This window comes from Schistocerca gregaria, chromosome 4 (genome assembly GCF_023897955.1).
Source record: "Schistocerca gregaria isolate iqSchGreg1 chromosome 4, iqSchGreg1.2, whole genome shotgun sequence".
Taxonomy (NCBI): domain Eukaryota; kingdom Metazoa; phylum Arthropoda; class Insecta; order Orthoptera; family Acrididae; genus Schistocerca; species Schistocerca gregaria.
The window spans coordinates 731,927,432-731,944,314 of record NC_064923.1 but is presented as its reverse complement, the minus strand read 5'-3'; the positions used below and the strand labels follow the sequence as shown (position 1 = coordinate 731,944,314).

At 39.2% G+C, this 16,883-nt stretch overlaps 1 protein-coding gene across 1 annotated transcript in view; it reads left to right on the top strand.

Moving 5' to 3' along the window:
* LOC126267636 (cactin) overlaps positions 1 to 16,883 on the top strand; it is a 147,381-nt gene that overhangs the window by 74,865 nt on the left and 55,633 nt on the right. The window contains exon 6 of the mRNA XM_049972938.1: positions 7,006 to 7,123. Coding sequence (XP_049828895.1) covers positions 7,006 to 7,123 — 118 coding nt within the window. The remainder of the gene's footprint in view (positions 1 to 7,005; positions 7,124 to 16,883) is intronic.

Sequence of the window (16,883 nt, the reverse complement as noted above, 5' to 3'; positions counted from 1 at the left end):
ATCGTTGGTAACAGTACTGTCGGCACTGCGCAGCGAAGGTATTGACTGCGTCTTGCCGCTTGTGTACTTTACATACGACCAGAATTTCTTTGGATTTTCTACCAAATTTCGAGACAATGTTTCATTGTGAAACCTATTAAAGGCAATGGAGATTTCTTACAAATAACCACAATACTGTTTCTTCCATAAATTTCATAAATAATTTCAGATGCCTTTCCTGCATATAAACCAAATCAAAATACCTTTTACCCTAAGAGTCGATGTAATACTTTCAAACACGTAATCGACTCTTTAGAGAATTCTTCAGACTGTTTATGTACGACACCACTGCCAGATAATATGCACACTCAGCTTTGATAACACCAGATGCCGTCGATAAGTAAGGAGTATGTTTTTACTACATCATAACATCAAAGATTCTTACATTCCCACAGTAGAATTTAAAAAAAAAAGTGCTAGAAAAAAGGTTTTTTGAATACCAAAAAAGAAAACATCACTCCCAAAGAAAATTTTGTTCCAGAAGCGGGAACACCAGAGGAACAAATATCCTCACATTGATAAACAACCCGACAAATGCTTCCTCCTTGAGAGTTATACTGTAATACACCCTTCACATTTTCTCATCCTTACACTAAAAATTGCAACAACTAAAAAATATCAAAATTCCCAATACTAATTTATTCGTGAATACCCTTGGAGTTCCAGTCCGAACTGCCAGAGATGGTGGTTGTGTATGTGAGACGTGTTTGCTTGTGTGAATGAACGTATGTGTCTTTTATTTTCTAAAAAAGCTTTGGCCAAAAGGTAAATTGTAACAGTCTTTTCATTGTGCTTGTCTGCAACTCAGTCTGTCATCATTACGGTGGGTAGAAATCAAACCTAAACCTCTATATCCCATTGTCATCCTGATGATTAATGTTTGCTACAAGTAAGATCATATTTAACTGCTGTAAATGCATCTTCATATGTATCTACAGAAGCTGTGTACACAGGTTAGGAAAAAAAAGAAAAACAAAAAGAAAAAAAGAACAGCCATTACAAAATCATCACTCTTATACAACTCAGAAACATTCCAACCTTCCATTTATCCACGTCATCACCACTAAAAATAATCTCTAATACTACTATGATGTACGACTTGTATCTCCTTCAAACACATTTCTGTAAGCTCAGCACTTGTGATCAGATGTTCTCTATATGTAAACATAGGTCAGTCTATGCAAAAAGATTCTACAGTATTACATTGACGCAATCAAAGAAAACATATATTCATCAAACTGGAAGCTAATAGCTACTGACTGTTGGCCTGATGTGGTAAAGCATCAAAAGACTATACCTAAAATAGAGTATCATTACTCAAGTGAAAATCAAATTAATTTGCTGTGGTTGTGTCAACAGGATAGACTGGATAAGCAAAGCACAAGATTATTGACTGCCTTATCCAATACTTCAAATCAAAGAGAAGAAAGTTTTACTGTATAATGCCACATCTGTAGGTATAGAAGCAAAATTGAAAATATTTACATCTCAACGGTAAACAACATGACATAAATAAATTAATGTGAATAAAAGTTAAAATATTACATAGTGAGACATAGATAAAAGTTGCTTTTTTCCCAAGTGATGTAAAACAACCAGAAAATGTGGTATTTGTAGTTTCAGAAATATTTAACACAAAGAAATACAATTTGAGCTGAAACAAACACTTGCAAAACAAGCATAATAGGTATTTTTCAAACAAAGGTAACTCCAGGTAGGCTACTTACTATAAAGAAGACAAGTCAAGCTGCAGACAGGCATGATTAAAAGACACTAACATATAGCTTTCAGCCACAGCCTTCATCAGTAAAGTAAGAAGTACTTTCCTCAGTAAAGAGTAGAGAGAGAGAGAGAAAACACACACACACACACACACACACACACACACACACACACACACACACACAAGACCGCCAACTCCAGCATTTCGGGGCGGAATGGCTGTCCGCGCGTGTGTATTGGAATTTAATGCAAGAAAGTGTGAAGTGATGCTGACAACGAGGAATATGGGAGGGGAGGGGATGACATAATAAATAATAGTAGGAGGAATGATAAAGAGATCGGTGAAAGGGAAAGGCAAACCCACAGTCTCCTGCAGAGTGTAAGATGCCGGATATCAAGCAAGGTTGTACCTCCAAAAAGCAAGCAAATGATATACCGAGCATATTATGCCCCAATGATACAGACCAGCGATGTAAAACTTCAAGAAACAGAATAGGACTTAATAGAATCAATAGATTACAGAAAGAGACTTTGAGAGAAATAATGAGAGAGACCACAAAAGGACAAGATTAAGACAGTATTGATCAATTTAAATGCATGGAAGTTGGCAGGATACTAATAAAAGCCCATGACAACAGGAGCTAAGAGGCCTGTAAGAATACTACGAGACATATGTAACATTGGAATGAAGGACTGTATGGTCAGAGGAGGAAGAAAATACTGGGTCAGAGTGGTGAGAGAAATGTGGTGGGGACAGGAAAGGATGAAAAGGCTTATGCTCCAAATGGACCCACCCAGGGGCTGTAAACTATAGAAGTAGGAGGAGGAAACGATGATGACGATGATGATACTGGATGGCCTAACCACAAATATTGAGAGCTGCTGTGCATTCTGTATTACCATCCTAGGGAATCACACACTGTTCTGGTGTTCTTTATGACACCAGTGGGCATACGCTATACACCGTGTCACCCCAGACTGGTTTTGCAGTATGTCATTTATCTGAACTAATGACGATGAGATGGCCCCAGAGGTGGGCTCAATTTTTTTAAACCATTTATACGACGATGTAGGTTAGAGTTTTGTGTACCACATAGTAGGATACATTTTGTAAAAAAATAGCTTAATTTGGCATAACGAAAGAATTGGTGTACATTTTTTATCAATTTGATGCATCTTTCTCGGAAAATTCTAAATAAATCTGAGTTCTTCCCCAACTTTACCTTTTCTCGATTTCTGTGCCATCTGTCAATAGTTTAAAAAAAAAAAAAATGTTTCAGACAAAACTTAGTTACTTTTTTTATGGAGAATCCGAATCTGCAATAAAAAAATAGGTGTTTCCATTTAAGATTTAAAAGTCCCCCGCCCCACCCAAGGGGGGTGGCGGCTAGGGGGGACACGTATAGTATCATTTGACGTCCCCCTTTGAGCTTATGAACTTGTCTTACCCATTGTTTTTACCTGATGTAGGGTTTTCGAGATAATCTGATCCGAAACTTCAGCTATAACATAGATTACGTGGCTTACCAAGCGGGAAAGTGCTGGTAGATAGGCAAAAAAAAAAAAACCACACAAACACACACACAAAATTCGAGCTTTCGCAACCCACGGTTGCTTTGTCAGGAAAGAGGGAAAGATGAAAGGATGTTAGTTTTAAGGGAGAGGTTAAGGAGTCATCACAATCCCGGGAGCAGAAAGACTTACCTTAGGGGGATAATGGGGACAGGTATACACTCGTGCACACACACATATCCATCCACACATATACAGACACAAGCAGACATATTTAAAGGCAAAGAGTTTGGGCAGAGATGTCAGTTGAGGCGGAAGTGCAGAGCCAAAGATGATGTTGAATGACAGGTGAGGTATGAGTGGGGTAGCTTGAAATTAGCGGAGATTGAGGCCTGGTGGATAACAGGAAGAGAGGATATATTGAAGGGCAAGTTCCCATCTCCGGAGTTCGGATAGGTTGGTGTTAGTGGGAAGTACCCAGATAACCCGGATGGTGTAACACTGTGCCAAGATGTGCTGGCCGTGCACCAAGGCATGTTTAGCCACAGGGTGATCCTCATTACCAACAAACACTGACTGCCTGTGTCCATTCATGTGAATGGACAGTTCGTTGCTGGTCATTCCCACATAGAAAGCCTCACAGTGTAGGCAGGTCAGTTGGTAAATCACGTGGGTGCTTTCACACATGGCTCTGCCTTTGATCGTGTACACCTTCCGGGTTACAGGACTGGAGTAGGTGGTGGTGGGAGGGTGCATGGGACAGGTCTTACACCGGGTGCGGTTACAAGGGTAGGAGCCAGAGGGTAGGGAAGGTGGTTTGGGGATTTCATAGGGATGAACCAAGAGGTTACGAAGGTTAAGTGGATGGCGGAAAGACACTCTTAGTGGAGTGGGGATGATTTCATGAAGGATGGATCTCATTTCGGGGCAGAATTTGAGGAAGTCGTATCCCTGCTGGAGAGCCACATTCAGAGTCTGATCCAGTCCCGGGAAGTATCCTGTCACAAGTGGGGCACTTTTGGGATTCTTCTGTGGAGGTTCTGGGTTTGAGGGGATGCGGAAGTGGCTCTGGTTATTTGCTTCTGTACCAGGTTGGGAGGATAGTTGCGGGATGCGAAAGCTGTTTTCAGGTTGTTGGTGTAATGGTTCAGGGATTCAGGACTGGAGCAGATTCATTTGCCACGAAGGCTTAGGCTGTAGGGAAGGGACCGTTTGATATGGAATGGGTGGCAGCTGTCATAATGGAGGTACTGTTGCTTGTTGGTGGGTTTGATGTGGACGGATGTGTGAAGCTGGCCATTGGACAGATGGAGGTCAATGTCAAGGAAAGTAGCATGGGCTTTGGAGTAGGACCAGGTGAATCTGATGGAAATAACAAAATGAAATAATTTTCGACAAATAACGAACAAAAAAACTGATATTAACCACGAAAAAAACAGTGAAACGAAATACGGAGAGCTGTACATGGCCATGTATTGGGAGGAAATGAGCTTGGGGGTTACGTTATCAACAGCAGACAGATGATGTTAGTGTTCAAAACTTTCATCCCAAAACACCTTGACGGTGCTATGACGTGACATGCCTGGATGTAACAGTCAGTGTGTATGCTGCCATTTGAAATGTATTGCAGAATGTTTTGATGGGTCGATACATGACATTATGGCCAGTGTGAATCGGCCTTGAGAATGCCATGGGAAAACATTAACAGCTTTTAATCAGATTTAGAGCAAGGTGGTTACATTCAGATGGAATGAGAAATAAAATTAATCCAGAATTAAATGTCTGACAAACAAAACAAAGCACACTAAAGTGACTGCAACGGTTATCGCAAGAATAAATTATAGCAGAAAGACACCATTGTGGAGATAGTACCAACAGACAGGACTAGATTGCACAGTGCTACGGAAGCCTTATAGGGGGAACAGTGACACTAGCTTATGACACTAGCTTAGCTGAACGGGGGGGGGGGGGGGGGGGGGGGGGGGGGGGGGGGCGGGGGGGGGGGGGGGGTGTCAGTTACTGGTTCTACACAGCCAATGAGAGAGCAGTGGGCAAGCAATATATTTTGTAGTAAAAAACATTGTAATGTTCTCATGTCAGTATAAAAGCAAAATCTGCTGTGTGTTTTATAGCAAAATATTTGTGACAATGTGGTATTGGTGTGTAAATTCCAACCTTTGTTGCCAATGAACAGCAATCAGCACTGGTGCACGAACCAGGCAACTGCTACAGAGGCCCATGCTCAGCAACATTTGCTGAATGGTCGTTGAGGAGGCACTGTTTCCTCGGTTCATTGGGCAGTCAGTTGCTTAACTGTTGTATGTCTGTTCATTTGCACACATCTCCACAGTTGTCGTCTACCCCCATCATCTATGGCCCATGATGTACCACAGTTGCCTCGGCACCTGTTTCATCTAGTGCCATTTTACCATGGACAGTATACTTTTAACACGGCAGCACACAAACAGGTTACAAATGTTTCAGAAATGCTTCATCCTTGGCCCGAAAACCAATGATCATTCCCTTGATAAATTGCTCCATTTCCACCTTACAACAATGACTTCACTGTTTCCCACATCGTCTTGACACCCTCCACTGCTAGTTATGCCAGTTATTGTCCATGCGTGTGTAGTGCCTCGAGAATTTCAGGGTAAATTCTAGACACACTCATATTTCCACCGTCTCGAACATGCATTGGTTTAGAGATGAGTGTGGTAAAGTAGAACTGTGTCTGCTGCACCACAATTATGTGTGCGCAGGTTAGATGTGTATCGGATGGATAATCAGCGCGAGCCGATAATCGCCGAGCCCACCTAAAAAGTTACGCGTCCTGCTCAAGGAGTAAATGCGCCGTACTCCATGCGACGTCAAATATTATTGGGTGAACATTTGAATGTTCTTGAAAGATGAGAGGAGACACTTACTTATTCATTCACTCTCTTTCTTTCGTAAGGTCCAGACAGTTGTCTTGTTAAACTTGGAGAGATTTGTAGACTGTATCTATGGAAAAATGAATGTGATAGTTTCTGACGGACCGGAAGGTGTTGAGCTTACGAAAAATGTTTTAGTTGTATAAAAAATGTTATGTGTGATGAAAATACAGTGAGATTGAGTTCAAAGTATTCTTGAGTGTACAGAGTTATTTTAAAAGTATAAAAAATTCCTCCAAATTTGCATCTTATCTTTGGAGAAGAAGTTGTGCAGGACATCGCAGTCGGCTATCGTGAAAAGAAGATTGGCGAAGCAACTTCGAGTAAGTTCAGCCAAGGGGGGGTGTGTGTCTTGCGCACCAGTACCACACTGCCATCCTTAAGCACCGGAAATTGCCAGTGGTCACATTAATGTGTATGTACTGTTTATAAAAGCATAAAAATAGTATTTGTATTTTTGTATTTGCTGTATTCCTTGTAATCAGTCTTGTCTTATTTTTGAACACTGGTGAGAACTTCGTACAAAAAGGAGCTTGCGTAAAAGTTTTATGTGTTCATTGTGCATTATTTATTTTGTGTAGTTTAAAGTGATTAAGAGTGATGAAAATTATTATTCTTGCAGTTTCATTTCTTTAATGTCATATTTTCAGATTTCATTACCTGCATAAATTGTCTTGTTATAATGGCTTTCAGTTTACACAAAATTAGTAGCAGCATTCATTGAGGTTTTCTGCTTCAGGGCCATAAGTGACTTACTTTTTGCCTTTGTGTCACTAGCTCCTGCTCTCTGTTTATGTTCCAGGTCTACAAAGAGTTGGAAAGAGGAAAGAATTTAGATTATTGGAATGATATTACTGTGATTGTAGAAGATGAGCTTCACAAACTGAGGAAACTGGAAAAGCAAAGTGCATATGAAGCAGGTAATGTTATTTCCTTAAATGAAATGAACTCAGAACTGTTTGAGCTCGGTGCATGTGATATTGTTTCTGCACATGTAAATATGATTTCTCAGTATGCAATTACAAAGGATTGCACACACACTAATATATAGGGCATTTCAAAAAGAATATACATATTACAAAGTATTATTTTGTCAAAGCTGTTGATCGCTGCACCTTGGCTTGGCTGTTGGAGAAATGGATACATAGTCTAGTTTATATTAATAGCTGCTAGATGGCAGTTATCTTCTGTTTTGCTTGGTAACCATCATATGTTTAAAATGGCTACTCCACAGCAGAAATCATTTTGTGTTCTCGAGTTTGCGAAGTTCAGTTCTGTGATTATACTGCAAAGATGTTTCAGGTTGAGGTACCATATTGGTCCTCCAAATGGGTGGAACATTCGCAGATGGTATCGACAGTTTCTAGATACAGGATGTGTATGTAAAGGAAAGAGTCCTGGCCGCCCTCGTGTTCCTGAAGTAAATGTTGCACAGATTCAAACTGCTTCCCAATGTAGTCCTCCAAAATCAACTTCTCATGCCAGTTGGGAGTTACAACTGCATACAACAACAATTTGACATGTTTTGAGATGTCTGTTGGTTATGAAGCCGTACAAGCTGTTACAAGTTCTGTGTCCTGATGACAAAAACAAATGTGGCATTTTGTAACAAGACTCTTGATGCTATTGACAATGATAACAGTTTCGCACAATGCATCATGTTCAGTGATGAAGTGACTTTCCATGTTAAATGGGCAGGTAAACAAACACACAATGTTTGAATTTGTGACCTTCAGAACCCATATGCAGCCATTGAACATGTGTGTTTGCCCAAAGTCAGTATGCTTTGTGCGATGTCCCGATCATCTGTTTGTGGCCCGTTTTTCTTTGATGGAAACTGGGTTAACGGTCATCAGTATCTCGCTATGTTACAAAACTGGTTGTTTCCAAGGCTGCATAAAGACAACTTCATTTTTCAACAAGACAGGGCACCCCCTCACTGGAGTCACCAAGTGCGTGAATATCTGAATGAAACTCTGCTGAACTGTTGGGTTGGCGACTTAGCATGTCTCAGCTGGGCTCCACAGTCATGATTTGACACCCTCTGAGTTCTTGCCCGAGTTTGGGAGGAATTTGAGTATCGATGTGATATTGTTCATGTTGCTGATGGATGACATATTGAACGTCTGTAATCTGAACTTGAGAGGATCTTAAATATGTCTTAAAAGTTTAATAAATCTATGCATTTCAAACACCTATATTCTTTTAGAAACACCCTGTGTATGGCTAGTGGAAGTGTTGGTGGCTCCAAGGAACTGTTATTTACAGTTATGATATTCTCTCATCTTGCTTCTCACAAAAACTTATTCTCTCATTAAAATTAATGCAATACAGGCTTTAAGAAAATGAAGAGAGATTGATATTATTGTTCATAAATATTTAGGTGACTAACTTTTTTAAAGGAGTTCTCTTTGGATAGAATTTCGATCTTTTCTCATATTTTTGTGTGTAATTTCACTGCCTAAAAGAATCAGTTGTTGTGAATATCTTGTTAATTTTCTTTCCTGCTGACTGTAAATTCTGCCTGACTCGTACTTCTTTTATTATAAGCCAAACTGTTTTTGTACTAATTGCAAATATTTGTATTTCCTTAGTTAACAAAACCCCTAATATCTTATGGAAGATCTTGCAATTTGATTTCTGTTAAACATTTGTTTAAGCAGTTCTAAGATGGTTTCCAGTATTTGTGCACTTGATCTGCAAACAGTTATTATGTGGCTAAGAAATGACTGTGCCTGAGAGTATTACATAATTAGAAGGCTTGAGTTGCTAGACATTGAGGAGTGTTTCTTTCTTAACACTCTTATTTAATTGTCCTGAACTAGCTAAAAGCCAACAAGGCAATGAAAAACATTTTCTAAATTAGATATACAATAACGCAGCATTAAAACTGAAGCAGAATATAATAGACTTCCAAGTTCATGAAATACTAATGTCTGTGTTGAGTAAACACATTAAACAAAGGTTTTTTCTTTCACGTGGCTAAGAATAGAATATTAATGACAAGCTAAAAGCTATCCTTGAAAGCTACAAATGTAAAATGTATATTTAGATTTCAGCATAAGTAGTTTGAGATGATGACTATAGATAAAGATTTGCATGGATAAAAAAATGCTATCTGCATCCACAAGGAAAAGTCTTGACTGATGACCTCAGAAGTCCCATAGTGCTCAGAGCCATTGAACAAAAGTCTGGTACCTGGCCTGAATTTTTGTCTGCTCAAGTCCATACTCCATGTTGGAGTATATTTCAGTGGCAACCATATCAAACTTAAATTTATTTTATATATTAAAAAACAAAGACACAATAAAAAAACACACAAACACACACACAAATTTCAAGCTTTCGCAACCCACGGTTGCTTCATCAGGAAAGAGGGAAGGAGAGGGAAAGACGAAAGGATGTGGGTTTTAAGGGAGAGTGTAAGGAGTCATTCCTTAGGGGGAAAAAGGGACAGGTACACACACACACACACACACACACACACACACACATATTCTCCCTTAAAACCCTCATCCTTTCGTCTTTCCCTCTCCTTCCCTCTTTCCTGATGAAGCAACCGTGGGTTGCGAAAGCTTGAAATTTGTGTGTGTGTTTGTGTGTTTTTAACTGTTTGCATCTACCAGTGCTTTCTCGTTTGGTAAGTCTCAGCATCTTTGTTTTTTAACATATTTTTCCCATGTGGAATGTTTCTTTCTATTATATTAAATTTATTTTTTGCGTATGAGAGTGACACAAAATATATTTTCCTTATTTATCTAAAAAACAAATTTTTAACAACATTCCTTATCCTGTATATGGTTGGCAAATAATGGCATACTATCTTAATCCTGAAGCAGATTTTGCAAATTTTTCTGTAGATCAGTTCTGCTGCAATGGGAACTCAGATAAAGTCTTGCCACAATTTATCACATGTTGCATGTTTTTAAATGTTAGTCACACAGTTGGTTTACCATATGTACCTAAGTTACCACAATGCCAAAGTATGTCAACTTGTGACTCTTGTCACTGTAAAAAGAACTGCATCATATACTTGTAAATATACTTCACACAGACATTCATACAAACACTGTTTTTGTTTTGTACATTATTTATGACTTATGTGATTAACAAACAGGAATGAAATGAAAATTTGTGTGAATCTCTTGCATTGGAAGGACCTGCTTATTCTGTTGTGCTAGCTTTTTGAAATTGTGTAGTTGAGCTCTTTTTCTATGAAAGAAGCAGGGTGTAAGCAGCCACTGATAGGATGCAAACAGAATGCACATTGAGAAATGTGGAAAACCAGCAAGAGGAACATGTCACCATTTTAAGCGCTTGCAGATTTTAACAGCACATCTATCCTTCTCCAGGGCACTGCACAGTCGAACTCATAGAGAGTTACCATTCTGGATAGATAATTGTAATAGAGCTTAAAATCATAATTATAATTAGAACATCAGTCCTATGTCAGCTTATGGCATTTGGCTTACTAAACTAAGCAATGTCTTCTATAGTTTAGAACATGCTGTCCTAACAATGCCCCATCCATAGAGCAGGAACACAGCACTCACTGCAGAAGCTAGGAGCCTGTGTGGTGCGGGTGCTATGATTATGATGTTGCCGATCATGTAAGGTGTGGTGTCACCGCCAGACACCGCACTTGCTAGGTGGTAGCCTTTAAATTGGCCGCAGTCCGGTAGTATACGTCGGACCCGCTTGTTGCCATTATCAGTGATTGCAGACCGAGCGCCGCCACACGGCAGGTCTAGAGAGACTTCCTAGCACTCGCCCCAGTTGTACAGCCGACTTTGCTAGCGATGGTTCACTGACTTCTACGCTCTCATTTGCCGAGACGATAGTTAGCATAGCCTTCAGCTACGTTATTTGCTACAACCTAGCAAGGCGCCATTATCCGTACTATTGATATTTTGAATCATGTACCATAAAGAGCGACGTTCTCCATTAATGGATTAAAGTTAAGTATTCCACCAGCTAAGTCCGTTTTTCTCAATTCTAATTCCCTTGTCATGTTCCAGACCGCACGTCAGCCTGCGTGAGCTAAAACGCTAGCATTTCGGCCTACTTTACTAACACGATTGGCTCTCCTGCCAACCACAACATAAGGTATGGTTGAAAAGTCAAAAGTCTGTGCTCTGAAGACTGATTTGATTGTTAACTGCAAGTGACAATGCTCTATGGCAGAGATCGGCAACAGGCGGAAGGTTGAACCTCAGACCGCCAAATATTCTTAAATACAGTCCAACATACAACTAAGTATCCTGGCACCTCGTTTTCACTAGGCTAGTAATTTAGTCGAGTACTGAGTAATTTAGTAACTAAATGTGTCTGAAAAACAAAAATTTAGTTAAGTAGATTAGCTAATTATTTACTCGAGTTGATCCATTTCATTCTATTTTTCTCGGCGAGTAGCGCCTCTCACCACACGTCACTGCTCACTCATTCATTTGTTAAATAAGTCTGAATCTGTCATTTTAGTCAAAGAGAGCACAGTGTGTGGTCGGTCTTTACTTTGTTTCGTCAATCGCACTCAGGCCACAGAGCAATTATTCATTTGTTTTACAATTTGTCTTGTGAAAAACCTTTACATACATACATACATATATACATACATACATACATACATACATACATACATACATACATTAATAATGGGCCCTAAAAAGCAAAAAGTGGACACTGAAAATAGGAGATTTTTGACAGAATGGGCTGAACGATATTGTTTTACGCTGCTTGATAGGCCTCAAGCGGTTCCAGTTTGCTTAATATGTAATAAAACTGTCACTGTTATTAAAATTGGCAATTTATAGCAACACTATGAAACAACTCGTCGGGAATTCCACAAAAACTTTCCTCTTGGCAGTGAGGCTCGTAAAGAAAAACTGCAGTTAATATAATTCTATTAGATAATGTATAAATATGATATGTATAACTGCTTTGTAAACTTATAGTGATAAAATTTAAATTTAAATTACAGAAATATCTCACTTCGTACAAAAAAAGCACGAAATTGCTAGTTCGCTGCTTGGGTGAGCAAGAAAAATCAGCAGAAGCAGCGTTACATGAGTGCTGGACACTTAGTTAACACCAAAACCCATTTGCAGATTCTGGAATAATGAAAGAATGTATGTTGGAAGTTGCCTTGGCACTTTATGAAGAAAAAAAGAATGTTGTCGCTGCAATTCAAAGTATTCCAATGTTGGCAAGAAGTAATATAAGAAGAACGGAAATTTTAGCTACTGATATTAAAAGCACTCTGCTTGAACTTTTGGAAAAGGCACCATGCTACGCCATTGCACTTGACGAATCATGTGACATTGTTGATGATGAACAAATATCTATTTTCATGAGATTTTTTGACATTGAAAACAAGATATTTAGGGAATAATTGCTCGCAATATTGCCATTGAGAGGTAACACTTGAGGAGAAGATTTATTCAAAGCTATTGACAAATTTATTAATAATTTCAACATTCGTTATGATAAAATAGTGTCGCCTTCAACTTATGATGCCCCAGCGATGACTGGCAAAGGAAAAGGTGAAGTAAAGAAAATCAGGGATCAGAATCCAGGTCTAACATTGTATCAGTGTATAATTCATCAGACTGCCCTTTGTGGAAAACTCAGTGCTACACTGAAAGAAGTAATGACAGCTTGGTTCAGTTGATTAGTTTTATGAGATCTCATTCTTTTCTTGAACACCGAAAGTTCAAAACGTTTCTTTCATAATGTGATGCAGCGTTTTCTGACTTATTGTAATACATCAATGTTCGCTGGTTAAGTAAATGTCAAGTTGTTGAATGTTCTGGCTAATAAAGGAAGAAGTAACCTCCTTCTTGCAAATCGTGAATATGCAAGGAGCAAAGAAGCACTTAGACTTTATAACAATTGAGCGCAATATGCTAGCTGTGGCTTTTCTGAAGAATATTCTGAAATATTTAAATGCGCTCATCACAGAGTTACAAGGGAATGGCAAATTAATATGTGATCTAATACAAAGCGTGTCTGCTTTTCGTCGTAAGCTGGATATTTTTGAAAGAGATATTGCAAGGCACGAATTTATTCATTTCCCAACAATTCTTGTGTATAAAAAAGAGAACTCTGAAGAAGACATCGCAGTATTTGTAAGATTTCTGTCCGATCTAAGGGACGAATTTGCTACAAGATTTTGCAGAAATTGGAAAGCTGTCCCAATTCTTAAAATTTCCTTATGAAGTTGATGCATTGGCAGAATGGACTGATGTGGCTGCTAAGTTGTTCAGCATTTCAAAGTCTTCACTTCAAGTGGAGATAATCGACTTGCAAGAAGATATTTCTTTGCAAATGTATAAAACTATATCCACTGAAGAATTTTGGGGTAAACATGTTTCAGAAAAATATGAAAATTGTAAGAAAGTAGCTATCAATATGGCCACTATGTTTGTTTCGACATATATACGTGAATCATCATTCTCAAAAATGAATTTTTCGAAGAACACATATCAGTCAAGGTTGACAGACGCCCACCTTGAAGACATACTTCGCATTTGCCGTACCCCTCCTACTGAACTTTAAAAAACTGGCTCAAGACTGTCGATGTAATTTCTCACATTGAATATATTACAATATTAACAGAGAACTACTTCTTTTAATTATTAGTTTTTTTCTGGACCTCCATAAAAAATTTTACACCGAATCTGGACCCCACTGAAAACTACTTGCTGACCTCTGTTCTATGGTGAGCCTTTCCATCTGAATTTTCACAGAGAGCAACAGTGCTCCACGAACTGGAACAGCCTGTTCTAGAATAATACAAGGTGTCTGCACTGGAATTCCCTATTTTCAGTTTGCTCACACCACAATAGTAAATGAAATAAATTTATTACCTTCTCAGAGATAAGGTTTATGTCAAGTTAAGTTGGGGAGGGGGGGAGGGGTGTGGGGGTGGGAGGGGCAAGCATGTAATCCCTTGCGGTGACAAGAAGAATAACTGTCCACATTGTATTGTTTCCATCCAGGTCTACTGAAATATATCTCGAGGGATGGTAGCAATGACTTGTACATTCCAAGTGCAGAGGTCTTGAAAGTCTTGCACTGCAGTGGCAAACACCCTGTTCTTCATGTAGTCACAGAGAAAAAAAAACCAATACTGTGATGTCACAAGAATGTGGAGACATGTTCATGGGTCCATCTTGTCTAGTCCAGCATCCCGGAAATTTTCAATTCAGATTTGTCCAAACAGCCAACAACCAGTGAGGTAAAGTGCCATCTTGTTGAAAGCAGTGCTTTGGGTGCAGGTCTTCAACCTGTGGAAAAGCAAACATCTCTAGCATGTCTGGGTGCCTTGATCCTGTGCCAGGCTCCTCAGCAAAGAAAAAAGGTCCAGTTATATTATTGCCCATAGACCACACCAAAAATTCACTTTCAGGCTGTCTCGCACCTTTTCACTGGTACTGTTGGGGTTCTGTGACTTCCAAATTCAAACATTATTCGTATTGACAGTCCAGAGACATGGAATGTGACCTCACCAGAAAACATTACACTTAACAAGTAAGCAGGATTCTTTTCTATTCTATTCGGTTAAGTATTTCACATGCAAATCCGTATTGCCATTTGCTTGTGATTGGGCCTCATGACGTGCAGAATGTGCAGCTTGTATGAATACAGATGTAACCACTTTTTGAGGATCTTATTAACTGTTGAACATGAAAACTGAAGTTTCCCATGAAAGCTGATGAATTGATTTGTGTCGACTTCGTTAGAACACTTAGTGGAGTTTCTCAGTTTGTTCTCCAGAGACAAGATGACCCCCTGCACGCCGCTTCAGAATACTGTCATTGTCCAGAAACTGCCTATGCCATGCTTTTATCCTCTTGGTGTCTGGTGCTACTGTATTGTAAACAGTATGAAACTGCCTTTGCATCCTAACAATGGGTTTAAACCCTGTGTACCAAAAAACAGTTTGTACCTTCTCCTGAACTGACACCATTTTCTCCTGCACAGGTAGTGAAACAATGAAAACATGCTGATCAATGACAAAAATTAGGCAGCAGCTTTAGGTTTTCTGCACCAAACAGACAAGTCAGACCTGAAACAGAGAAAGATATACCATTTTTGAACCACCTCAGATATTAAGGCAGTTTGATGTAAACACCCTTTAATACTATCATGCATGCTAAAAGTTTAGGTAGGCACTTGACTGATAACCGTTATTTAGTTTCATATTATTTCATAAGTCAGATTTTGAAGTTAAATAATTTTGCGAACAGTAAAAATACTAAAAATATCTTTAGGGCAGTCTTTAATATAAAAATCACAAAGAAAACTCTTAAATTTTATGATTCTTGAGTTTCTCCCGGCGTATTTGATAATCAAAATATCCGCGGGTGTACTGCCGGTCTATAGTGTCCAACGGGCACGGCGGACAGAGTCATCACACCGTCGTCATCGCAGATGCCGTCGCAATCTGTTCCACCGCGCTACCGTGGCGCGGGGCGCGGACGTCGGAGGGAGTGCGCCGCGGGCAGAGGGTATTTAAATCGGCTGCCGCCGCGACCGAACCCAGTTCCCCCTGAGCAGCCATAGCGTACGGATCTCCGTGCCGGCGCGTTCACAGGAGCTCAGTCCGTCAGTTCACCTGATGATGGCGACATGTTTGATCGCCGAAATATTGTGCCCGTTGGACACTATAGACCGGCAGTACACCCGTGGATATTTTGATTATTCTTAAATTTTAGATTAAATATTTCCTTCTTCTGTCTAATGCTGTGTCGAACTCTGTAAAAAAGGTGATAAATGAAAAAAAAAATTAAAAATAAGTCTGATAATGCAGAGAAAGACAATAGAATAAGAGAAACTCTGCAGGTACCTGTTTAGTTTGGAAGATTACTAGTCAGGAAGATAATATCATCAAGTGTCATTGGCTTTGAAGATCAGTTCTGCATTCTCCATCTCTCAGATGGCACAATGCATGCTGGAATGCAGTGCATGATGTATGCCAGTTTGGGAAGACATGAATGCATGCTATTAGGTCTGTGTCACCAGGCTATCAGGTTGCTGCCTTTTGCAACTTGGAGATTACCGTTGATGTATTTCGAAATTTTATCTGTGGCAATGCCGACATCTCTTGCAGATTCATCTTCCAATGAATCTTCAGATTAGTTGAAAAATCCATTGGGTTTTTGTTTCTTTGCAGGAACCTCAGACATGATCTCATTATTTTTGAACTGTGGACATTTTCTTGCAACATGATTCCTTGGTTCCTTTACAACTTCATGTTTCTCAGCACTGCCAAGAATTTTAAACTTTCATATTTAATCTTTAGAAATGTTGTGAGCTTATGTGTTGATGTTATATCTTACTTATTGATATTGATTAAAAGTGACCTTGCTTTAGTCTTTAAATATATTAGAAAAGGGATTTTGTCCTCATTTTTTATACTAGCAATTTTAACCTCCACAAAAGACACACATACTGTTTGGTGTTATGTAGGCTCTTAGATCACAGGGGGAATTTTTGAATGGTATTAGAACATCTAGCAACATCTTTTTGTCAACGTATTCAATTAAATTGTCTCAATTTTTCTCGGTCAAAATTGCTAGAACTTCCAACCATTGTGATTTAATTGACTCAAACATATATCTAGTTTGCTGTTCTGGTGTGTGTCCACATCTCCTTTCAACGACTTCTGCAGGCAGTTCA